The sequence below is a fragment of the Gorilla gorilla genome, chromosome 7 (genome assembly GCF_029281585.2).
Source record: "Gorilla gorilla gorilla isolate KB3781 chromosome 7, NHGRI_mGorGor1-v2.1_pri, whole genome shotgun sequence".
NCBI lineage: Eukaryota > Metazoa > Chordata > Mammalia > Primates > Hominidae > Gorilla > Gorilla gorilla.
In genome coordinates, this window is record NC_073231.2 from 123,965,785 (window position 1) to 123,990,994 (window position 25,210).

Genomic DNA, 25,210 nt, shown 5'->3' on the forward strand with positions numbered 1-25,210 from the left:
CCCAGCACTTTGGGAGGCCGAGGCGGACAGATCACGAGGTCAGGAGATCGAGACCATCCTGCCTAACATGGTGAAACCCTGTCTCTACTAAGAAATAAAGAAAAAATTAGCTGGGCCTGGTGGCGGGTGCCTGTAGTCCCAGCTACTTGGGATGCTGAGGCAGGAGAATGGCGTGAACCCGGGAGGCGGAGCTTGCAGTGAGCCGAGTTCGCATCACTGCACCCCAGCCTGGACAACAGAGCAAGACTCTGTCTCAAAAAAAAAAAAAAAAAAAAAAGAATAGCTAGCACTACAGGCCTACACCACAGGATCAGAAAACTTACCATTTCACCTAGGTTTAAACTGATATGCATCTTGAAAACCCAGAAATCAGAGTTAGCAACAAATAGCAGAAATCAAATGCTAACCCAAAGGAGACCCTGTCTCTCTGGAGCCTTGGCGGAAATTGCTAAAGTTGGTAGACAAGTTTTCAAATGGACATCTTACTCTTAAGACCATCAGTATATTTTATTAATCATATGGTTTTCAAAAAAGTTATAAAACACATTACTTCTTTTTCTACATTCTTAAACAAAGGACAGTGAACACAAATGATGTTTCAGAGCCAATACTGTACCATGTTATAGTTCATCAAATATCCACAGAAGCTGTGCTTGGTGACAGGCAGGGCAGTAGGTGTTGGACTTGGAAGCACATTCATTCCTGAGGAGCGTGTAGAACACATTCTTGGGCATTGGGCCAGCTGTTCTTCAATTGCCATGGTTCTTTACTTCTTCTGGGCATTACATTTTATAATTTCCTGGCCCACTTCCTTATATTTGGGTTACCAGCTGTCCTTTCTTTCCAGTACTATCTGCAAGAATCCCTCTTTCATTTTTAAATGTACCGCTTCTAATCTACTGCAGGCTGAGAAACCAGATTACCTAACAAGTTAGAATTGTCTAACGTAAGATTAAATAAATTCTAGGTTAGAAACCCAAGTGATACTCTATAAATCAATCACACTATTGTTTGTGAGTGTGTGGTCTTTATGACATCAGTTCCAGCTGTTCAAAAGCAGTACGGTGCTGTGGTTAAGGACACAGGTTCAAAAGTCAGAGGGCCTCAGTTCATCTGCTACGCGTATGCTCTTAGGCAAACCACTTTTAAAGACTGTCTGCTTCAGTTTCTTCATCTGTAAAATGGAGATAAAATGGGTATCTTCCTGCTAGGTGGACATAAAGATTAAAGAAGATACTTCTCATTACCCTGCACATAGGATGTACTTAGATATGAGTTGCTGTTGCTGTTATCCTCACATAGGATGCCCTCAGATATGAGTTGCTGTTGCTGTTATCCTCATCATCAACTGGGGTCAAATATGTGCATGCCAACAGGATATGGCTTCAACAGCGCCTGCCACAGCCAACTTCCCCTAACCACAGTCCTCTGTTCCAGGAAGCAACTTTGGGCTGTTTTCACAAGAGGATGACCACCAAGTAAATCAAGAGTGGCAACATGACAGGGCAGTCGTTTCACTGACCAGGTCACCACCATACCCAAGATGTGGCCTAATATGAATGGCTCTCCCCAGCAAGCAATGCTTACTGGAAAAGTCAATCCGACTGGTCTCCTCCAGGCCCTGGACGAGAGAATTCAGGAAAGACTGGCCAGTGGTTGGAAGACACACACAGGGCCAGAGATGCTAGCCAAGCAAGACATGAAGGCATACAGCAGGAACAAAGGAGCCTGGCCCAGGTATTGTGGTGGGTCCTGAGAACTTACGAGAGCAGTTTCAGGTCAGTTTCTGTCCCATGTCCCCTCACAATAAATCCCAAAACTTAAGGTAGCCCAAATGATTTTTGGCTCTTTGCAACATAAGGGCCTGCTGAACCGGCCGAGGGAGGCTTCCCAGTAGCTGAGCTCCACTCACACACAGTGTCCCTCCAAATGTTACCCTCAACTGGCGAGGACTTAAAAGTCAACTGGAGGCGGGGTGCGGAGGCTCACACCTGTAATCCCAGCACTTTGGGAGGCCGAGGCAGGTGGATCACGAGGTCAGGAGATCGAGACCATCCTGGCTAACACGGTGAAACCCTGTCTATTCAAAATACAAAAATTAGCTGGGCATGGTGGCATGCACCTGTAGTCCCAGCTACTCGGGAGGCTGAGGCAGCAGAATCGCTTGAACCCAGGAGGCAGAGGTTGCAGTGAGCTGAGATCGCACCACTGCATTCCAGCCTGGCGACAGAGCGAGACTCCATCTCAAAAAGAAAAAAAAAAGTCAACTGGAAAAGAGATCACCTGCATTAATAGAGCAGTCAACCTGGGAACCTGAAGGCCATGGAGTCAAGGAAGTGTCTGACTGCCCCAGGGATCCCCCTCAACTGCTTCTACCCCTACCCCACACACATGCAAGCCCCAGCTTGAAGACCCCTGTAGGTCTTTATAGAAACAATGGCTGGACTTCCAGGGCACCTACCACAATTTCCTGAGGACTTAAGCATCAAAGTAGAGATAAGTTATTGCTGTGGCTTAGTTGGGAAGAGCTAAGTTTCGAAACTAAATGAACCTCTGTTGTTGATTAGAAAATAGCAGGAAGATGAGTTTAATAATACCACCACCCTGTAGAACACATTAACGTTTACAAGGTACAGTCTCACATACTCCACCTCATTTGACCTTCTTAACGACCCTATGAGACCAGTATTATGATCCCCATTTTCAGATGTGGAAACTGAGGCTGAGAAGTTAAAAACCTAGTCCAGGAACTTTGGAGGATCAGCTACTGTTATGGTGCAGGGCCACAGGCTCTCCCTTTTAAAGGGCTTCACAGAAGACAAAAGGGTACACAAAAAGAGGCTGTGTATCCTCACAAATTTCTCCTTTTCTGTCCGTTTTTAAATCACTTAGAATAGTGCCTCCTTTACACTTAAAATCCCAGGCCTTACTTAGATGCCCAGAGGTCAAAGCGACCTGTCCAAATTTTCCTCCTATGGTCCATGGAGTCAACAACCAAAGAGAAAACAGAAACAAATCCTTGATAAACTGAATACAATTAGCTAGAAGAGTAACTTCTACCTAGGTAAGGCCTGCAGATTCTGAAATCCCAGGCAAGGTTATATGCACAGTGCTTGGAGAGAAGTCTAGGGATGTCTGCTCAGTAAGAGACCAGGGAGGATTTTGGCTGGAGAAAAACAAAACTTCAAAGAGAACAGAGCAGTGGAGCTTCAAAGGCCCCCTGGCAGGACCAATTAACACCTACAAATGTTTATCTAGGCAGTCATTTAATGATGGCTACTTCACTAAATGGGTGTTCACCTTAAAAACAGCTATAGCCCAGAATGGGATTGGAGTGGGGAGTTAGGGAGGACAGGACAGGAAGTTCTATATTGTGTTTTGAGAGAGAGACCCTAGTCAAGAAGAAAACACTCAACAAGGTGAAACCCATTACAGACTATGTCTAATGAGGAAAAAAAAAAACCAAGTTAAATATGTAAGAAGGCTGGGTACTATAGCTCACGCCTGTAATCCCAGTACTTTGGGAGGCCAAGGTGGGTAGATCACCTCAGATCAGGAATTCAAGACCAGCCTGGCCAATACAGCAAAACCCCATCTCTACTAAAAATACAAAAATTAGCCGGGCGTGGTCGTGGGTGCCTGTAATCCCTTCTACTTGGGAGGCTGAAGCAGGAGAATCCCTTGAACCCAGGAATCGTTGCAGTGAGCCGAGATCGTGCCACTGCACTCCAGCCTGGGTGACAGAGCAAGACTCTGTCTCAAAATAATAATAAACAAATAAAATATATGTAAGAAAATGTAAATGGTTAAACAAACTCTGGTCCAGCCATGGGTTAGAAAAAAAAAAATCACACCTTAAAAATCCTATATTCCAAACAATTTACTAGAACAGAAAAATGCCCTCGGATAATGTTAGGAAAAAAAATAACATCCAAAAATACATTTAAAGTCTGACTTCAACTTTACAAAACTGACAGACTAGAATGGTAAGGTGAATGGGTAGGAGTTTGTTTTGTTTGCCGAAGTAGCCCCAGCTCCAATACATAAGTGTCTGGCACAAACAAGACACTTAAGAAAAATGTGTTGAATTCATTATTTACTCACCATTAATTAAACAATAATTAACCTATCTATCCAGGGTACTTGGATATGCAGAGACAGAGCCACATAAACATATAGGTATATATATGTGCTAGAATAGACTGACTACATCAAAGTTTACCAATAGTGGCTAACATTTATAATAGAATTAGGAAAGAAATTTAATTATGTATTCCAATCTTCTATATTTTCCCAATCTTCCACAAAGGCTATGCATGCTTTTTTTTTTTTTCCTTTCTTTCTTTCTTTGAAAGACAAAGTCGGCCGGGCTTGGTGGCTCATGCCTGTAATCTCAGCACTTTGGGAGGCCGAGGTGGGCGGATCACCGAAGGTCGGGAGTTTGAGACCAGCCTGACCACATGGAGAAACCCCGTCTCTACTAAAAATACAAAATTAGCCGGGTGTGGTGGCACACGCCTGTAATCCCAGCTACTCGGGAGGCTGAGGCAGGAGAATCGCTTGAATCCGGGAGGAGGAGGTTGCAGTAAGCCGAGATCGCGCTATTGTACTCCAGCCTGGGCAACAAGAGGGAAACTCTGTCTCAAAAAAAAAGAAAGATAAGGTCTTGCTCTATTGTCCAGGGCGGAATGCAGTGGTGCCATCATCAGTCACTGCAGCCTCAATGTCCCAGACTCAAGCAATCCTCCCACCTCAGTCTCCCAAGTAGCTGGGACTACAGGTGTGCACCACCATGCCCAGCTAATTTTTTTATCTTTAGTAAAGATAAGATCTCACTGTGTTACCCAGGCTAGTATGATCTAGAACTCCTGGGCTCAAGCAATCCTCCCGCCTTAGCCTTCCAAAGTGCTGGGATTACAGGCATGAGCCACTGTGCTCAGCCTGTGTATAACGTTTATAATTTTTTAAGCACTGTTTTTCTTTTAAAGAGCCTTAGGTCCTGGAGGCATTGGGTGTGGTATGTTCCAGAAACAGAATATTCCCATAGGCCTTTCATTTCTATTCTATTGGATCACAATGTCTACCTGGGACAGCAGTCACTCTGATCCCCATCCACCTGCAGCGACATCTCCAGGGTTCACTTTCACTTACAATCACAGAGGGACACCCTGCAGGATGCTATCAGTAGGGGAAAGGTCACACAGACAGAATGCTAATCAGCTTCCTCACTTTTCTTAGAAGAACCCTAGGAGAGCATTACAAGCAGAATCTACATAGAAACAATTCCAATGCCCCTTGAACAGAAGAGTTGAAGGAGTTCAGTGCTTAAATGTCAGGTTTAGGGGCCATCTTTATGACATCTCTGAGCCAAACTTTTTCCTCGGGAAACATGTTCATAAAGTAAAGCAATGGAAAAAAGATCCATATACAAACACCTGACTCACGCTTCACTTGTTAAAAGTTAATATGTAACAGGTAGAAACTCTGTTTGATTCTTTAAGGTGGTAACATTTTGTAGAAGAGAATGGACTTTGGAATCTAAGTACCCAGGTAGGAACCCTGCCATTTTCTCACTAGATGTGACACTGAGCTTGTTACTTTACTGTCTCAGGGGCCTACATTCTAATCTGTAAAATGGGGATATAATCTAACTCACGCTGTTGTTGAAAGGTTCTATGAACTAATAAAAGTAAATTCAAATAACAGGTACTCAGCAAATCTTCTAGTTTGGAGGGAATCCTGTTTATTACAGGAGCCTGGTCAAGGTGGAAGAGCTTTTAAATATAAACAATTACAGGTTGAATATCTGTTATCTGAAATGAATGCTAGTTATCCCTTATCTAAAGAAAGTTAATTCCGCACAACCTGAAGCATGTACATGTTCCATGCAGGGGGCTGGCACACCTGTTCTGATGACATGGCCACTGCATACAACATTCACATTATGACCTCGAGAGAAAAAAACCGCACTATTTTCTTCTTCCAGAGTATGAAGGAAGCGCTAGGTAATTATTACATGGCAATAGCTACTTCTCAAACACTTTGTTCAGAAAATACCTTGTTTCAAATACACGATTTAGGCTGAGAAGGACTTGGCCTAAAATGCTTGAAATGCTTGAGACCAGAAGTGTTTCAAATTTTGGATTTTTTTAGATTTTGAGATATCTGCATTGTATACTTAGAGTTGGACATCCCTAATTCAAAAATCCGAAATCTAAAATGCTCATGTCGGTGGTCCAAAGTTTCAGATTTTGGAGCATTTTGGACCTTTGGATTAGGGAAGCTCAACCTGTAGTTATTAACCTCATGGAAACATAAGCTTCTGTGTTCATGTTTGAACATGAAACATGTCCAGAAGCCTGCAGAAGCCAATGACCACTTTGTCTCACCTGGTTCATTCTGAATACGCAGTGCTGCAAAGCGAATGCAGTGAGGTAGCAATGAATGTTCTTCTCTCCGTGAAAAGAACAGAGAATTTGGGCCATAAAACCTGGGTTTTAGCCTCAATTCAGCCACTTACAGGCTGCATAGCCTCAGGCAAGTCACCTTACCACTGTTTGCCTCCGTTTACACACCAGCAACATAGCCTGAGAAGACACCTTCAAGATGGTTGTAAGCAAAGCAGCCAGGCCCTACCAAGCACAACTTCTGCTGTGACATTGGCATATTAAAGGTCATTATTGGCAGGAGTTTCTAGCACTGTGTTCTGAGAAGGCAGATCCTCAAGCCTTCTGACAGAAAGAACTAACACCACCTGCAGGTGTAGCATCTCCCCTTTTGCCATCCAAAGTTGCTGTCACAGTCAGGGGGACCAAAGGTGGCCTCCAATGGGCAGGACCTGCCCAAACCTTAGTAGCAAGCCATTATTCATAGAGTAAAATCCTGCAGGCCCCTAGCTTAGATCACAGACTCCACTGGAAACCCTCATTTGCTAGGCTGAATTCAGTAATAATACAAATGTCCCTGAAAGTAGCAAATAACACCCCAACCTTTACTCAGGGATTCCTTGTGATTGAGGTTCTCAGGTGCTCTCCAGAAAGCAGGTTTAGAAAGATGCAAGAAAGGAAGGAGAGAATCAGAATCTCGGTGTCAGAAGACAAACTTGCCAACTTCATAATTTTCCATAGGGCTGGCCCTACCTTATTTTTTAACTGTGCTAATTGGGTTTATGTTAGAAATGCTTTTGTGCTATTGTACAACTGTGGGGAGAAAGGCGCTAATGTTTTACATTTAAAACCTGAGGATCTCAATTCCCACCTTTCATTTTGGAGAAGGAAAACATTCATCTAAGGTTCACTGCTGGATCATGAACTTGCTCAAGGTGTCTGTTAATACAGTTTGGGATAATGAGGAAAAAAAGAAAAAAGTATTTAGCATTTTTACTTGCCTTGCACATATTTTCTTTTTGCTATAAGTGCATGTAATCCAACTTATTGTTCAGTCAATGCACAGTCTATTCCCTAAACCCCTTAGGGCCAAATTGAAAGGTTCAAAAAACTCCTACTTAGACTAAACAGCTCCACAGACCTACCCAACTAAACAAACAGGCAAAATGTAAAACTCCCAGAGCAAGAGTTTGTAAGTCTGAGGATGCCCTCAGCGGGAGGTGTGTGTCAGCCCCTGAAACCACATAACAAATTGAGTACATGCTTTTATTTATTTACTTATCATTTATTTTTGCAAAGGTTGTCCTCCAGGTTTTCATCAGATTACTGAAGAATTCTAAGAGAAATCCCATAACAAACACCATCAATAAGGATCTCCTTGTGGCTGGTGAATTTTCAAGGGTGCCTGAGAATAGAAATGAAAGACTGCAGATCAAGGCAAAATTCAGGGGGCCTGCATTCTGATGCTACCCTTGTCACTAAACAATTTTCTTGCCTTAAGCAAATCCCTGAAACGTTCTGTCCCTCAGTTTCTACATCTGTAAAAATCAGGATGTTGGAAGCTAAATGATCACTTACCTCCAAGACCCTTGAAGATACCAGGATGGTAAGGTACAGTGTTAGCAAACACAGAAAAAGGGAAATACCAAAAAGAATTGCACACAATCTTGCCTGTTCCCAGAAAAGCTTTAAATATTCACCCTTGCTTTCCTTGGAGGGGGTCAAAGATAGAAGCCACCTCTCCTTTCCCTCTCTTTCTTCTATTTCAAATAGCTGAATCTAAAGTTTCACAATAATGCCCTTTGTAGGGATATGAACTATGAAGTTCATGCAAAAGTACAATAATTCTATAAGGATGCATAAGTAGCTGAAATAAAATAAAATACAAAGAATTTCTCTAAAGCATCACTACAACTCATCTAATTACTGCAATGACTTGTTTTAGCTGGCATTATCCACATGTGTTAAAATATATAACCGATAAAAAATAATTACAGCTATCATAAAAATTGATATTTTAATATAATCCTGAACGTCTGGGTCAAAAAATGACAAAAGAAATTTATTTTCTCTCTATTACAAGAGAAAAGTATTTTCTTTCATTCCTTGTAGCTTTTCTATACCTTTGTAATCAACGTCTAATTTTCACAAAGGCACAGGTGAGACAGAAGTCGTTGCTCTTTTAGCACTAAATTCTTTATCGACACATAATATTCTATTTCACCAAAAGCAACCTTTTTTTAGTTGAAACATTTGTATATACTCTATATTTGTATATACTCTAGCTTGACCATAATACCATAAATTTTCAATCTAGTCATCAGACCCCATAAAGTTTACTCCAAAGGAAACTTACAGGTGATTGCTTGAGGGAGCAAATTAAACTGAAGCTTTTTTTTCCATGGACACTTGCTAATAAGCTAGATGAAAACTGATTGTGTTTTTACAAGCCATTACCAAATGAGTGCTTAGAGCACCCCTGAAGCAGTGTGAAACCCACTCTGCAAAACCCAAACTAATGCTCAAGGTGACTAATCAAAAGTCACACCATGAGTCAGTATGAGAAGTCAAACTTACACAGATCACGTCTACAGACCTAACTTCAATATCGCCTCCACCTAAAACGCTAGAGAGACTGGCATATCTTGACTTGAGGAGTTCTGCATCTCACATATCTAAGGCCATCTTCCAGAAAGCATCAATATAAGTAGCACAGTAGTTGCTCTTAACGCCAGAGCACGACACACGTTGCTTGCTCTGCTAGCGTATCTCCAAATTTGAGAGTTCTTGCTTCATCTTCATGTGTTCCAAAACCAATAATAAATGGCAATAAAGTTTGTAAGCACCATTTCTCAAAGACAAATAATTCTGCTAACCCACTCGGAGGAATGAGTCAAAACTCCAGGTGTACCAGGCGAGTGAATGTAAACCTTTTGCAGCACCATCCCAGGCTACATGCAAGTTTAGGGCTGGAAGGTATGCCAAAGGGGAACATAATGAAAATCCAGAAGTGTCCCTGCTAAAGAGATCCCTGCTTGGGAGAAACAGCAAACTTGCTTTTCTACTAAATGCCACTTTTCTGATCAGACCCAATCCTGAGGTCCTGACCCCTTGTGGTCTTTAAACATAAACCAAAGTGTGGGTGTCATATTTCTTGGCCCGATCACAAAGAGGTCAAAAATTAGTTAAATTTAGTAAAAATTAAAGTTTTAAAGAAACCAACCCCTCCCTTCATTGCTGATCTCTAGAAAATGCTTCCATTCCACAGAAAACGTAGAAACGTAATATTTATTTTGGGAATAAAAGGGTAAGAAAGATATTATTCACTTGGATTAAGGGTATTTTCCAATATATATAATTCAAATTTCCTAAGCTGAAATCTCAGCTTTAGCCCTTTTAGAAGGATGAAGAACAGAATCCTTCCACAGAATTCTGTGAGACTGCTTTAGAAGACACCGAAAGGTTAGACTTCATCTCGAGTTACTCCACCATAAACCAGACAAAGAAATTCCTGAAAGGCTATAAGCATTTTTTTCTTACAAGCACCCACAGGAATAGGTCAATGTAAATGTCGTATAAACAAAGCAGTTCATTACTAACTATAGTTTAAATGTCTTTCATGAGAAAACTGTAATCCATTGCAACTGCACATTCACACATAACTGCCCCTGGATGAGAGGAAAATATGGATTCATAATTGATCTTAGTCTCCGGCTTTTCTTATGCCTGAAAAGCAAAAGGTATTGGGGGTTAGAAAGCTGAATCTGAGTGCTTGATACTTTCTCCTTCACTCTCTATGATCAAGTCTTGGAGGACTTTAATTTCCCTTCCAATCACTCCTATAGAGGCCCTAGTGTCTGAAAAAATGCACAGACGACAATCAAACCTTTCATTTCAAGGCCAGTTTCCCACCATACCCCTTCCTGTTCCAATCAGGTTTGCGAAACATTTCCCCTATTCTGCATTTCATGAATCAATTGCAAAATCTGCCAGCCTCTGCCAGTTCCTCTTGTACTCAGCTGAGAGGTTCCCCTTCCTTCCCTGGGTAGCACAAGGCTGCTCTGGTTTTTAACTGGCGTAACGTGGAAATGCACTGTAGGAACTCACTAACTCTTTCACAGCCAGATGTAAGTGAGAGTCTGGGCGGCAACCCCACCTACTAGGAAACTGGTCCACCAAGCTCAGGATAAAGCAGATTTGTGGAATTTAGCTTTGACTCCAAATCCCTTGTCAGTTACTGTCACGGGGAAGGAAAAAGGAAGAGTGAAAAGGTCTACAAAGTAACCAATTCAGTTACTTAGCAACTGGACAAAACTCGCCTCACTACAGAGGGTAAGGAGGCATCTCACACCCATTCAAAGAGTAACAGTCTGCAATTTACATGCAAATAGATAAAGACAAAAGGGAACGGAAAATCTAAATTAGCAACTGGAGTTTAGACAGTGAGACTGAGGCCCACATTCAAAAAAAAAAAAAAAAAAAGTTTGTCCTAGGAAAGAGACAGGACACGTACAGAAATGAATGAATTAATAAATGAATGCATGCAAAGCCACAGGCCCAACAAGTTTACAGTCTCCCTTCATAAAAGTCAATGCCATGGGGGAGAGAGGAAAGGGCCACACAAAGTTCGATACAATTTAAACATTTCCACGGCTAACATGAATTACAGGCTTACAGAAAATGTGAAGTTGGGAAAACTCCTGGGAAAGTAGGTACCCCCGCTCATGAGAAAAGCAAACAAAAGCGTCACTCCTGGTGGAAGGTCTCTGGACTTTGGGTAGATCACAGCCTCTCCGGGTCTCTAGATACCCTCAGAAACACCCTCCAGTACCCATGCCTGAAATGCAGTTACTAAACTTGGATCTAACCCCGACTCTTAACAGGAGACACGCCGCCCTGCAGGTTTCCTAAGCAAGAAAGAGATACTGTCACCTACTTGGCTCGAGAAGGTGCTCCAGGCTTTTCAGTTTGCCCGAGGAGCTCCAACTCTCTGTCCCCAGCCTCTAGCTGCACACCCGAACCGGATTTGCTCAGTTCCAGGCTCAAAGGGGAAAGAGGACTGAGGGCTCATCCGCCCTCACCCCATCCCCCAACTTCACACCTGGACCAAGGCCGGCAGAGCCCAAGGCTGACTCCCAAAGACACGCCAGCCCAGACACTTACTTCTCATACTCGGTGTTGTCTCTGTCACAGCGAGAATCCTTGTGCTTTTGCCAGTCTTTGCCATGCTTGCAGGTGGTGAGGAGCACAACGTCCTCCCCGTTATGGACGTGATATAAGGCATTCCTGGTGTCTGATCCTATCCCTGTCAGGTACCTCTTCCCCTTGAATACCAGCATGTACTTCCTGAGAGGAGGGATGGTGTTGAACTTCAAAAACCCCCTCTCCCCTCCTGTCCTGGGATGATCCTTAGAAAAGAGGGGAATAGAAACATCAAAGTTGGGTCGGAAGTTTTCAGTACTGATGCTGGCTTTGGCCAGCATCGCCTGGCCGATGTCAAACCCCACGTCCTCGGTGTAGTCAGGCCAAGTGCCGGAATATAAATTAAAAATTAAATGATTCCTACCATTGTTCCACAAGTGGAGACTCTGCACTTTGGATCTCAAATTGTGCACATACTGAGGTGACAACTGGTCTCTGTCTAAAGTATCCAGACTCAGGACAAAGAGGCACGCCTGGCTGGGGTCCGAGGTGTAGAACCTGGAGCCCTCGATGGCCGCTAGAATGTTTTGGTAACTTTCGGCGATTTTCTCCCCTTTTTGCTGCGGGTATACGTAGACTTTGAAGCCGTTTTTCTTGCAAAGGGTGAAATCGAAGCAGGACTCCATGCGGCATTTCTTGCCTTTGTAGATGCTCGAGTTGGCATCTCGCTTCTGCCGGGGGGAAATGTGCACGCTGGAATCCTCGTTTTCCAATTGATCCCAAGGAACGAAGGGGCGCAGAGCGTCCGGGAAGCGGGGCCAGAAATGATCCGGACTGGGGTGGTGCAAGCCATTCCTACCGCTGTGCTCTTCTCTCCGGCTGTGGCTCCTCGATGCCCTAAACTGCAAGCCTCCGAAATAAAACAAAAGGGCGAGACAAGAGCCAGCTGAGAGCAGGATGAAATAGCGTTTTTTGGCCTGCATGTGTCCTGCCTGGGTCAAGAGGATTGTAAATAAACACAAGAATCACCCAAGTTTCCCAATCAACACTTTCAGCTCCAGTCCGCCATCTTCCCGCCTGTAAAGACTTCAAACTCTCCGCTCCCACCTTCTCTGGATGCCTTTCCCCAAGCCGTGGACTGATCCAGCGCATGTGGGCGATTTCTTTAACTTTCTCCCCTTCGGTCTTTCATCTTTGGGTTGCACAATGCACGGGAGAGAGCGGGGCTGAATATCTCGCACCCAGGGCGGGCGAGCAGCGGACTGTAATTTTCTTGCATGCAACAAGACGGAGGAAAAGAAAGAGAGAGGGGAGAAAAAAAAAGCTCCCGATACCCAATCAATGGCAAGACGAAGTGATTGCCTTGCCTCTCGGATTCCTCTCGGCAGCGTGGAAAATGAGCCCCGGGAAGGCAACTTCAACTCATCCACCACTCTTCGTGCAGAGCACTCCGGTTCCAACAAGTCAGCCGATCCCGGGTTCAGCCGGCTAGTGCATCTTGCAGCTGGGGCGCCGTAACCTCACAAATCCCTGCATCTCTCTTTATTCCCTTCTGCAGCGGCTCCAAGACTCCGGCGGTGTTTACTCCTGCGCTCGCGGGGCCGGCCCCCGGGACGCACGGCGGCCCGGCTGGAGGCGGCGGCGGCGGCGGCGCTGGGTGGCGGCGGCGGCGCGTCCTCCCCGCGGGCAGTGCCGGCCCCGAGCGGCGCTTCGCAGGCCCCCGCGCGAACGCTGCCGACCGCCGCGTTCGGTCGCCGAATGTTACCCGGTTCTGAATGTTACACTTACACATTCCATTCCCGACACGACAGCGCTGACCTCATCCATCCACGCAGCCCGCGCTGCCATTGGCCGAGCGTCACGTCCGGGGGGGGCGGTGCTTCCGCTGCGCCCATTCATAACCCCCGGCCGCGGGCCGAGGCGCCGGCGCGGCGTTGGGGGTGCAGGGGGCGCAGGGAGCCGGGGCTCCCGGGTTGCGAGCTGCCGGCGAGCTGCCGGCGAGCTGCCGGCGGGCTGCCGGGCAGGTGGCGCGCGGGACGGCCCGGTGCGAGCCCCGCGGCCCCTCGGCGCGCCCAGGCCCGGATCTCGGCCTGCGCCGTGCCGGGGACCAGAGGCGCCTGCGGAAACGCGGCGGCCGGGGAAGGAGGCACCGGCAGGGGCCCCGTGCCGCGCGGCCCCGGGCGCCCTGGAGAATCTGGTCTCCTGGGCTGCCTGCCGGAACGCCTAGAGAAAGATGCTTTGAAGGAGGGAAGCAGGGAGGAAAGGAAGACTTCATAGAAAGCGACCGTGGATCCGAAAGCTGCCTCTCCCAGCCCTCCTTCCACTCTCCGAGACCCAGTATTTCAATTTTCTGCTAAGCATTAAAACAATCTCCCCTTACTCCTCCCCTACATAGCACATTTTTTTAAACCAAAGAAACACCCCAATGCCCAACAATAAAGAGGAATTATTACAATCAAGAGGAATTGTTGCAATTCTTCATGCCTGCCTCTGTGCTAAGAGTGTAAGACGGCTATCCTAAATCCTCATTATCTACTTAGGCAGCCTTGCCTGAGCCCCCTCTGTCTATTATGAAGAAAGCTTCCAAGAGATCCAATCACAGAGAAAAAATAAATTTTCTAATGGCTGGAGGGAAACCAGTTAATTTAAGCTTGCCCCAGTCCTCAAAGTGATGTTATTCTCTTGGTGGTGGTGGTGGTGGTGGTGGTTTTAAAGATATCTCTTAAGGACATATGACTGGTAGAATTGCCAACTGTCCCAGCTATAGAAGGAACACTTGCATCAGGAAAACGACCTTATTTACAATTAGTGCCAAATAGTTGGTGCTTCCCTCACTGACCTCCCACTCCTTGGCCCAAGCTCCTGCCACTCCCAATGGAAGAACTTCATTGGATAACTCAGGTAACCGAGGAGCAGTCCCGCTAAAGATCCTCCAGGTCCACAAAGATGTGCTAGGCTCCCAAATAGTATCTCTGGTCAAAGTCAAACTCCCAGGCCTCAGATCCTGAACACTGCTTTACAGAAAACACCTCCCACCCTCTGGCCTAGCTAAAGTCTCAGGGCTCGGGCAAGCTGGACAGTTGCCTAGGGCAGCCGGCTGTTTAGTGATTGTTTATTATGGGAGTGACTGAGAGCTAGGAGCAGACACTTCCCGGCTTCCCTCAGGCTGCAAAAACCCCAGCGGGGTGTGGATGAAGGGCAGGATTATAACAAGGCAGTATGAAATGATAGAGTGGAAAGTTTCAGACCTCTGTTGTTTCAGATTTGTTTTAATAAAGCAGGGAAGGGGCATGGGTGGGACATTACTGTACATTCCTGAAGCCTCTCCCTATTTCTGACCTGCCAAAGATGAGACAGCTTTTCCAGATTTGACTTGAACCCCCTGCACAATGTAGAGAGGCCTGGGACAGGAATGAGGATTCAGTCATCTTCCAAATACAGTGACAATGATGCAGATAAAGGCAGTGATTGAAACCACATGTGACCCAAAGCTCCCCCCAGCCCAAGTTGCTAAGAACAACAGTTCAAGGCAGGAGGCCTTCTCTTCTGATCAGGGTGCAGATTATCTCAGCCCTGTGAAGTGGGGCTGTGGGACCGGAGGCGCTCGCGCTCCCTCTCTCTCTCTCTCTCTCTCTCTCTCTCTCTCTCTCTCTCTCTATATATATATATATATATATGTATGCTGGAGTACAGTGGCAGGATCTCGGCTCACTAGAACCTCTGCCTCCCAGTTTCAAGTGATTTGCCTCCCTCAGCCTCCGGAGTAGCTGGGATTACAGGTGTGCACCACCAGCCCTGGCTAATTTTTGTTTATTTTTGGTAGAGATGGGGTTTTGCCGTATTGGCAAGGCTGGTCTCAAACTCCTGACCTCAAGTGATCTGCCCACCTTGGCCTCCCAAAGTGCTGGAATTACAGCGTGAGCCACCTCGCCCGGCCCCTCTATACCTTGCCAGTTGCTTTGCATGACCTTATGGGGAGCTAGCTACCCTCCTTGCTCTTTTGTGTTCTGTTTATGTTTTGGCATGTGCTTCCTGCTTTTCTTGCCTAATCATGGCTAATTTCCTTATCCCAGACCCCAGTGTTACCCATCTCTACTTGTGCATCCCAAAGTGTTGCGTACTGTCAGAAAAACTTTGGTGCTGACAATTAGAGAAAACTTGGATTCAGACCCCAGATCTGCCATTTACTAGTGCCTTGGGCATGTGGCTTAATTTCAGTGGGCCTCCAGTTTCTCGTTTGAAAAGTCAGGATAATAATATCTTTCTTGCCAGCAGTTTTTTTTTTTCTTTCTTTTTTTTTTTTTAACAGAGTCTTGCTCTGTCACCCAGGCTGGAATGTGCAGCAGTGTGGTCTCAGCTTACGACAACCTCCGCCTCCCGGGTTCAAGTGATTATCCTGCCTCAGCCTCCCGAATTGCTGGGATTACAGGCAACTGCCACCATGCCTGGCTATTTTTTGTATTTTTAGTAGAGATGGGGTTTTGCCATGTTGGCCATGGCTGGTCTGGAACTCCTGACCTCAAGTGATCCGTCTGCCTCAGCTTCCCAAAGTGCTAGGATTATAGGCGTGAGCCGCCGCGCCTGGCCTCAATTTGTAAACTGTAAATTGCTCTACATGTGTAACAGCATTAGCCTAAGTTCCACTTTTCAAACTCCAACTGTAATCTTAAAAATAGCCCCTACAATGGTATCATCATTTTGTCTCCTCTGTTTTATTTTTTCCTAACCCTTATTAGCTGAAATCTCCTCTGTTTGTTTGCTTGTTAACTTTTCACAGTAAGGAAGCCCCTGAGAGGAGGAGCACTGTTTGTCCTACTCACTCCTTTATCCCAAATGCCAAGGGCAGTACCTGGCACTTAGGTGAAGCTCAATCACTGATTCAAATGAATGAATGACTTAGTAAAATTCAGCTTCACCACAGCACCACACACGTACACATACACACAAAGATAACTATGTGCCATGACAGATGGGTTAATTAGCTTGATAATAGTAATCATTTCACAATGTATACATACATCAAATCATGTTGAACATCGTTAATGTATATACAATTTTTATTTGTCAATCATATCCCAAACAAACTTGAAAAGAAAGAGCTCATAAGTACAGGCAACAAAAGCAAAAATAAACAAGTGGAATACATCAAACTAACAATCTTCTGCACAGTCAGTAAAGGAAACAATCAACAAATGAAAAGGCAGCCAACAGAAGGAAAGGAAATATTTGCAAACCAAACACTGATATGGGGTTAATATCCAAAATATACAAAGAACTCACACAACTCAATAGCAAAAAAAAAAAAAAAAAAAAAAAAAAATGCAAAGGACCTAAATAAACATTTTTCGAAAAAGACATTCAAATGGCCAATGGGTATATAAAAATGTGTTCAACATCGTTAATTAGCAGGGAAATACACATTAAAACCACAGTGAGATACTACCTCATACCTATTAGAATGGCTGTAATCAGAAAGACAAAAGATAACAATGTTTGGGGCAACATGAAGAAAACAGAACCCTTGCACACTGTTGGTGGGACTGTAAATTCATATGGCCATTGTAGAAAATGATAGGGAAATTCTCAAGAATTTAAAAGTATAATTACCATATATCATCTAGCAATCTTACTTCTGGGTATATATCCAAAGGAAATGAAATCAACATGTCAAAAAGATATCTGCATTCCCGTGTTCACTACAGTGTTATTCACGATAACCAATACGTGGCAACCACCCAAATGTCTGTTGATTGATGAATGAATAAAGACAATGTGGTACATATATGCAATGGAATATTATTCAGCCATAAGAAGCAGGAAATCCTACCAGTTGAGACAACAAGGATGAACCTTATGCTCAGTGAAAGAAGCAAGATATAGAAACACAAATACTGCACTTCTGTGTGGATCTGACCCATATGTGGAACCTAAAAAAGTCGAACTCACAGAAGCAGAAAGTATAATGGTGGTTGCCATGGTCTGGGAGTTTGGGGCAATCGGGAGATGTTAGTCAAAGAATATAAACATTCAGTTATAAGACGAGTAAGTTCTGGGGATCTAACATACGGCATGGTGAGTGTGGTTAATAATGCTGTATTGTATACCTGGAATTTGCTAAGACAGTAGATCTTAAGTACTCTCACCACACACACACGTACACATACACACAAAGATAACTATGTGCCATGACAGATGGGTTAATTAGCTTGATAATAGTAATCATTTCACAATGTATACATACATCAAATCATGTTGAACATGGTTAATGTATATACAATTTTTATTTGTCAATCATATCCCAATAAATCTGATGAAAAATCTTTTTTAAAGGCCCCTTGGTAGTCCTCAAAGCAAGACTCAGTCTGTGGTTTGAAGTGGAAATATTACTAACCAGGATTATCTTCACAGAGGGCAAGCTGGTCCATTGTAAATCCTTTAACAATGATGTGTTTCAAACCATGTAACTCCTCTGGTCAAAGCCCTCAAGGGATCCCTGTCTCTCTCCACTAAGAGATAAAGCCCTTTCAATTACCTGCAAGGTCCTGCAGGATTTTTCTTAACCGTCCCTCACCTCCGCTCACCACATCCTCTCACCCCATTTCCTGCCTATATCTCTCTCCCTCCCTCCTGATCTACTCACTGTGCTCCAGCCAGGCTGGTGACCTTGTTATTTGTCATGCATGGGAAACATGTCCCTGCCTCAGGGCCCCTGCACACACTTGTCTCTGCCAGTCTGCAGCCCAATCCACCTAGCGCACTCCCTCACTTCCTTCAAGTCTCTCCTCAGATGCCACCTTACTATTAAGGCCTTCTCTAACCACCCTAAATAAAACAGCAGCACCCCTTCTATTTGCCGATCCCCTCACCCACCTTGACTTTTCTTCTTAGCACTAATCAGCACCTGACATTCTATTTATTATTGATGTGTTGCATACAGAATGTGAGTTCCATGGGGCAAGGACTTGGTCTTTTGTTCAGTGTTATATCCTCAACAGTTACAACACTGTCCGTCACTAAATAAACACTTGTGGAACTAATTAATTAATCTGATCTTATTGTCTGTAGGGCAAATAAGAGAATATTTAAGGCTAGAGTTCTATTATTACACACACACACACACACACACACGAAGCTAAAGTAGCCCAAGCATTCAAGCCTTGCTTAATTTCCTTTTCCAGAGGTACTTTTTCCCCAGGGCTGTCTAAAAACCTGAAAACAGTGTGGCACAAAAGGACCCAGAAAATGTAACCTTGAACAAGTCATTTCACTTCCCTAAGCTTTGGTTTCTCATTGGTAAAATCAAGAGTAACTGTAATATGGCATGCTTAGCTCACTGAGTTACTGTACGAATCAAATGAGAACAAAATAATAATGTACGAGAAAAATTTTGCAGTCAGCAATGCACACGGCAGGTGCAAGATTTAATCATCACACTCCTGGACAAATGTGGACACAAGTACATGAGATGTGATCATATTTGCAAGTCCACAGTATTAAATACGTGGAATATCACCCATCAAACACACATTGGTTTCTAGATTCTTTGCAAACTCTGAAATGGTCATTGACTGTTATAAACCAACAGAAAAAGGGAAAAAAGGAAAAATAGCCAATGGAAGCAAAGCAAAGGAGACTATTTTTCTTTTTAGTGTAGAAAGCACTGCAGGAACATATGTTTATCAATGGTCTACAATTCTATTTGCTATAGAAAAAAACAATTGATCGGCTCTAAAATATGAAAACAAGCTGAAGTATTGGAATTAGTAAATGTTTAAATTCCCTAAAATGTAACCCTAGGTCAACTGGCAAGGCAATCCAATCTTCATAAACGTATACAAAATTTTTATTTGATGTGGGCACGTTGTAAAGTTTTGGTGATATCTGATGGAGCCTCTAGCAGTAAGCATTTCCAGCTTCTAGAAAGAACAGGAAACTCTGCTGGGTTTATACTGATAGGATATAGAAGGTGGGAAAAGACAATCAGGTCTACAAAAGTTCAGGCATCCTGGAGCAGTAGTGATGAATCTAGAGATTCCCAGCCAGAAAACAGGAGCCTAATTTCTAGTTGCCTCTTTGCCAGGAACCTGAGGAAACCTGTAACATTGTTTCTGAATGCTAGGACTTGAGAGCTTCATCCAAAAAAATGCAGGCTAAGATGTGGTGTTATCTTTCCAGCTGAAATAGTCAAGGATGCCCTGTATAGACCAGGTGGGTCCAGGAAGGGAAGAACTTGGGAAAGAGGAAGATGGAACTCCGCTGAGAAGGAAACAAACAAGTGGAAGGAAAACAAGTAGAAGTAGGAGGCCCCACCAGGCCTCCCAAGATAGCCAAGCAGGAAGCTAACCAGGAGCAAAACAAGGGAAATTCACGCATGTATGTGTCAAATCCTGCGCCAGGTGCTTTACTGGTGTTATCTCTTTGATCCTTGCAAGTTTCCTAAGACACAGGTATTCTCCTTATCAGTTGTCACAAATGAAGAAACTGAAACTCAATCCTAGGAGGGGGCTCCTGGCAATTCATTCACATAGTCCTTGAACGGATATTCATTGAGCAGATAGCCTGTACCAGGGGGTATCTGTCTAGAGTCTTTTGTCACTTACAAAAGACTTTCAGAAGAATTTTTGTTTGAATATCACCGGAACCCCGCAAAGTAGGAAAGGAACATTATCTCTGTTTTACAAAAAATTAAGAATCTGGTTCGTGTTTTTGTTTTATTTTTTTCTTCCTGAGATGGAGTCTTGCTCTATCGCCCAGGCTGGAGTGCAGCAGCACGATCTGAGCTCACTGCAACCTCCACCTCCCAGGTTCAAGCGATTCTGCTGCCTCAGCCTCCTGAGTAGCTGGGACTACATGTACATGCCACCACGCCTGGTTAATTTTTGTATTTTTAGTAGAGGTGGGGTTTCACCATGTTGGCCAGGCTGGTCTCATCCTGACCTAGTTCGTGATCTGCCCACCTGGCCTCCCAAAGTGCTGGAATTACAGGCGTGAGCCTGGTTCAGGCCCGGCCTGGTTCAGGGTTTCTAGCCTGGGCACTGTTGGTATTTTGCTCCACATAACTCTCAGTTGGAAGAGGCCGTCCTGTGCATTGTGGGATCCACATCCGTTGCCTCTACGCACTAGGTGCCCAACAGCACTCCCACCTGCGTCACAAGTTGGGATGCCAAAAATGTCTCCTGGAAGCAAAATAACCTCCAGTTGAGACCCACTAATCTAGTGGAAGAACTTGCTTAAGGTCAGCTAATTTTAATGTGGAGAATTTAGAATTTGACCCTCATTTTCTGGCTTCATGCCAGGGCTCTGCCACAAGACTGCAGCTTCCTTTAGAGAATCTAAATTTATCTCCTTTCTTCAAGGCAAGCTATATCAGAAAAATCTCATAGACATCTATTTAAGGAACTTTTATTGAGAACCTATTATGTGCCCGTGTTCTAGGAACTCAGGGTACATAGTATAAAAGAGAAACAAGGTGTCTACTCTCATTCTAATTGCTGAGATAGATAATAAAATAATAAGTAGGTCAGGTCGGGTGGCTGACACCTGTAATTCGAGCACTTTGGGAGACTCAGGCAGGCAGATCACTTGAGGTCAGGAGTTTGAGACCAGCCTGGCCAACATAGCGAAACCCCATCTCTACTAAAAATACAAAAATTAACTGGGCGTGGTGGTGCCGGGTTGCATTGGAAGCTGTAGTGATTTGAAATCGTGCAACTACACTCCAGCCTGGGTGACAGAATAAGACTCCATCTCGAAAATAAAATAATAAGTAAATAAATTAGCAAGATCATTTCAGATAGTTCTGTGGAGAAATTAAAAGAAGAATGGCATAGATTGGGATGAGGAAGAGTAAGAAGGCTCACTTTAAACAGGATGGTCAATGACGGTCTCTGTGATAAGCTAACATTTCAGCAGCTGCCATGAGACTGATTTGGAAAGAGCCTTGGGAAGAGTGTACCAGGCCCAGGATCTGGCCAGTGCAAAGATCTTAAGGCAGAAAGGAATTTGAAGAATTAGAACAGTGTTTTTCAAACTTCAGCATGTAACAAATCACTTGATGGTCTGGTTAAAACACAGATTGCCAAATCCCACCCCTAGAATTTCTGATTCAGTAGACCTGGGGGGTGGCCCAAGAATTTGCATTTCTAACAACTTCCCAGGCAAGGCTGATGCTGCAGATCCAGGGACCACTGTTTGATAACCACTGAGTTAAAGCATCAGCAGATAAACTAATTGTGGCTGGAGTGTAATGAGTGCAGGAACAAGGGGCAGGAGATGAGATCAGAGAAGCTGCAGGAACCTTGGCATGCCCTGGCACTACAGGCCAGATGATGTGTTGGATTTTATTTTAGGAGTGGGAAGGCCTTGGAGGATTTCAAGTAGGGGAATGATATGATCCGATTTCAATTTTCAACAGCTCACCCCTAGCTGTTGGTAGGGCAGCGAGTCAAGTTTATTTATCTAGTACATATTTTCAAAAGTCTTTATTTCTAATAAATTCCATCTACATTCCTGTATAATATTACAATAAGCACTATTGCAAACCTGGATATCAAGTCAGAAGGAGAAGGGAAACTTCAAATCTTATTTTTATGATACAGGCACTATGACAACCAGAGTCAAGATAATTAGCCCTAGTCACTGGACAATTAGCCAGTGATTGCTCATTAGCAAGATAGCGTGTTTAGTATTTATCAAAACTATGCATTTAAGCTGAGACTTTTGTCTCTGATGTAAATTCTGATGTTTGATATACTGACATGCTAGTCTAATACATATTTGGCTATGCTTTTCATGTGTATTTAACAACTTGGAATGAGCTACTTTTTCCAGTGATAGGACAGCCTCTTGTGGGTGTTTTCTGAGGGACAAATGGTGACAAGAAATTGCCCTTCTCTAAGTCAGGATGCCACTGTAGGATTCTCATAAAAGTTTTACTGACCCCTAGTGGAAGATACAGAAGCTCTACCCTGCTTGCTTATCTTGGTATCTTCTGTTTTCTCTAAAGATTTTCCTAAAGAATGTGTGTGCCACATAGCCCCTGCCTTCTAGGGACTCACACTCCAGGAGGAGAAACAGACATGGAAAGAAATAATCACCATAAAACCGGCTCCGTGCTGTAATTTACAAGGGAAGGAAGTGGCTACATTTGTGCGGGTCCTTATTAACATTTGTAGATCCATTTATAGATGGAGTCACTGGAAGAAAATGAGAAATAAAAATGTCAACTATTGAAGGTGGTGGAATCAGGAAGTCACCCACAATTCATGTACATTTTTCCTGTTGGATTTTAGCACTTTTTATTATGCAATTGTCTGCCAACGATGCCTTGACTTCTTTTTTCTTCTTTTTAAACTTCTGATACCCCACAGAATGAAGCTTCTCTCACCTGATGTCAGCTGAATATTATTTATCATCTGGCACTTCTATGCAACTATGGTACAATAATTATTGGTGCTCACAATGATAATCATGAGACCCTGGAAGGTCCTAAAGTACCTGCCAACTCACTCAAGTGAGGTTAAATCATGTCCAGTCCTACTTCAGTGAGTTAAGTGTGTTTTATGATAGTCTAAATCATTTATAGTTGGTGATCTGCGTATAGTGTATGGGCTAACTTGTTATTAGCACACAAATAAGATGGACCATAGAGCTAGTTATCCAAATGATCCCTGGATGCTCCAAGGTTGTTTCTTTGGTTGAATTTCCTCTATTTCTCTGAATTCTGGTTTCTTGAGATGTTTAGAGCAAGTTTCCAGCTCATTTTCACAATGCTTGTAGCCTTTCCAAATAGGTAAAAGTGTATACATATATCTACAAAAGTCTGCATGGCTGGGAACTCTGGCCTCCGTAAGCCATTATTCTGAGAACTTGCAATCTATACAAACTAAACTATTCCTCCAATTATACACTCTGCATGACATTAGGCTAGCCCCAGAATACCAACCTCCCAGCTATTCTACCTCAACTTCTGTCTCTTCAGACACTTGCTTTCTTCATTTCCCAGCGAGTGATCACATTGTAGAAGTGCAGGCAACTCAGGAACTGTAAAGAAAAAGGTATAAAGAAGACTAAATATATTTTGACATATTTCTATGTAAATTTCGGCAGAGGCCTTCTCTCTTTGAAAATCTGAATATTTAAACCTCACTAACGCACACTAGAAATATACATTCTGGCTTTAAGTAAGCCCTGAGAAGGGAATTGTCATCAGAAGCATAATTCATCGTTCTTTAATTGTTCTCTCCTACTGAGGATTTTAGCCTACGATAGCCTACCGTGGCTGCTGGCCCAATAATTCCTTATGACACGGGAAAAATGCAGACTTTAGTCCTGTTTAAGACTGGATAAGCCTTGTTCCTTTCTTGTTCATTTTGGCCTGTGGAGACTTGTTGCTAATGGGAACCATCCATCAAAGACTGCTCTTGGCTCAACACAGACAGTCCCTACTGCTTTGTAAAGCTTCCCCTCCCCCTACTCCCTCTCCACCTCTAACCCCCACCAACTTCTCTACCTAAGCTCTGATCTGACCTGTCGCTGCCCCTTCCCCCACTTTAACTAGTCTGATCTTGGAATTCCTTGCAACAGGAACTGCCAATTGCTGTAAATTACATGCCACCTTGACAAGGAGAATGCTAATCCTTGAAGGGTTTAGGAAGAGACTACCAAACTTGTTTTGTAGGTGAGAACAAGCTCCCTAGTCAATTGGAGGTGACGTGACTTTCTACTGCACTATGGACTCCCTTTCTTCCAAACAACATGGGACCCCTGGGCAGGGGAAGGGGCCGCAATGAATAAGCTACCACTTGCCTGACCACAGCCCACTTCCTATGTTCATGGATAAGATCTCCTGCCTGCAGCCTTGAAAAACCTTTCAGGTATTTCCCAGTCTGGTCTGGTGTTATAGTATCAGATAGTTGTTCAACTGTGTACACTTTAATTTGTGCAGAATATTTACTTAATGAACTGCATTTCTTTGGAGGCAGGAGAGAATAGTGGTTAAACACAACAGTATTGGAGTCTGACTGCCTGCATTCAGTTGTGGCTCTACACCACACTGGCTCTGACTTCAGGCAAGTTACTTAAGAGCTCTAAGCCTCAGTTTCTTCATTTGCTCCTACCCGAAAAAGAATGATGATGACTACTTCAGATGCATATGAGATAATGCATATAAAACACTTAACACCTTGCCCGCATCCTGGAGGAGGTACTCAGTAAATGTGGGGGTTTTTTTTCAATATTTTTTTTTTTAGATGGAGTCTCACTTTGTCACCCAGGCTGGAGTGCAGTGGCACGATCTCAGTTCACTACAACCTTTGCCTCCTGGGTTCAAGCAATTCTCTTGCCTCAGCCTCCCGAGTAGCTGAAATGACAGGCGCCTGCCACCAAGCCCAGCTAATTTTTGTATTTTTAGTAGAGACAGGGTTTCACCATGTGGCCAGGCTGGTCTCAAACTCCTGACCTCAAGTAATCCACCCGCCTAGGCCTCTCAAAGTGCTGGGATTACAGGCGTGAGCCACCGTGCCTGGCCAGTAAATGTTAATTATTATGATGTCCTCTCACTCTCCCATCCCTCCCCAAATCTCTGGCAGACCCTTAAAGTGACTGGGTTTCACATACTGGTTTTTCAGCAGTTACATCTTCCAGAATTTGAATTAATGTCTGTTATAATTAAGACGGACATT

General features: G+C 43.9%; 1 protein-coding gene across 2 annotated transcripts in view; it reads right to left on the bottom strand.

Annotated features, from left to right (window-relative positions):
- EXT1 (exostosin glycosyltransferase 1) overlaps positions 1-13,302 on the bottom strand; it is a 314,157-nt gene extending 300,855 nt beyond the window's left edge. The window contains exon 1 of one of the 2 annotated variants that reach the window (XM_031013734.3): positions 11,550-13,302. In XM_031013734.3, the coding sequence (XP_030869594.2) occupies positions 11,550-12,511 (962 nt within the window). In that variant the 5' untranslated portion in view covers positions 12,512-13,302. The remainder of the gene's footprint in view (positions 1-11,549) is intronic. The other variant, XM_063709448.1, reaches the window with a different exon arrangement.
- Positions 13,303-25,210: the final 11,908 nt, after the last annotated feature.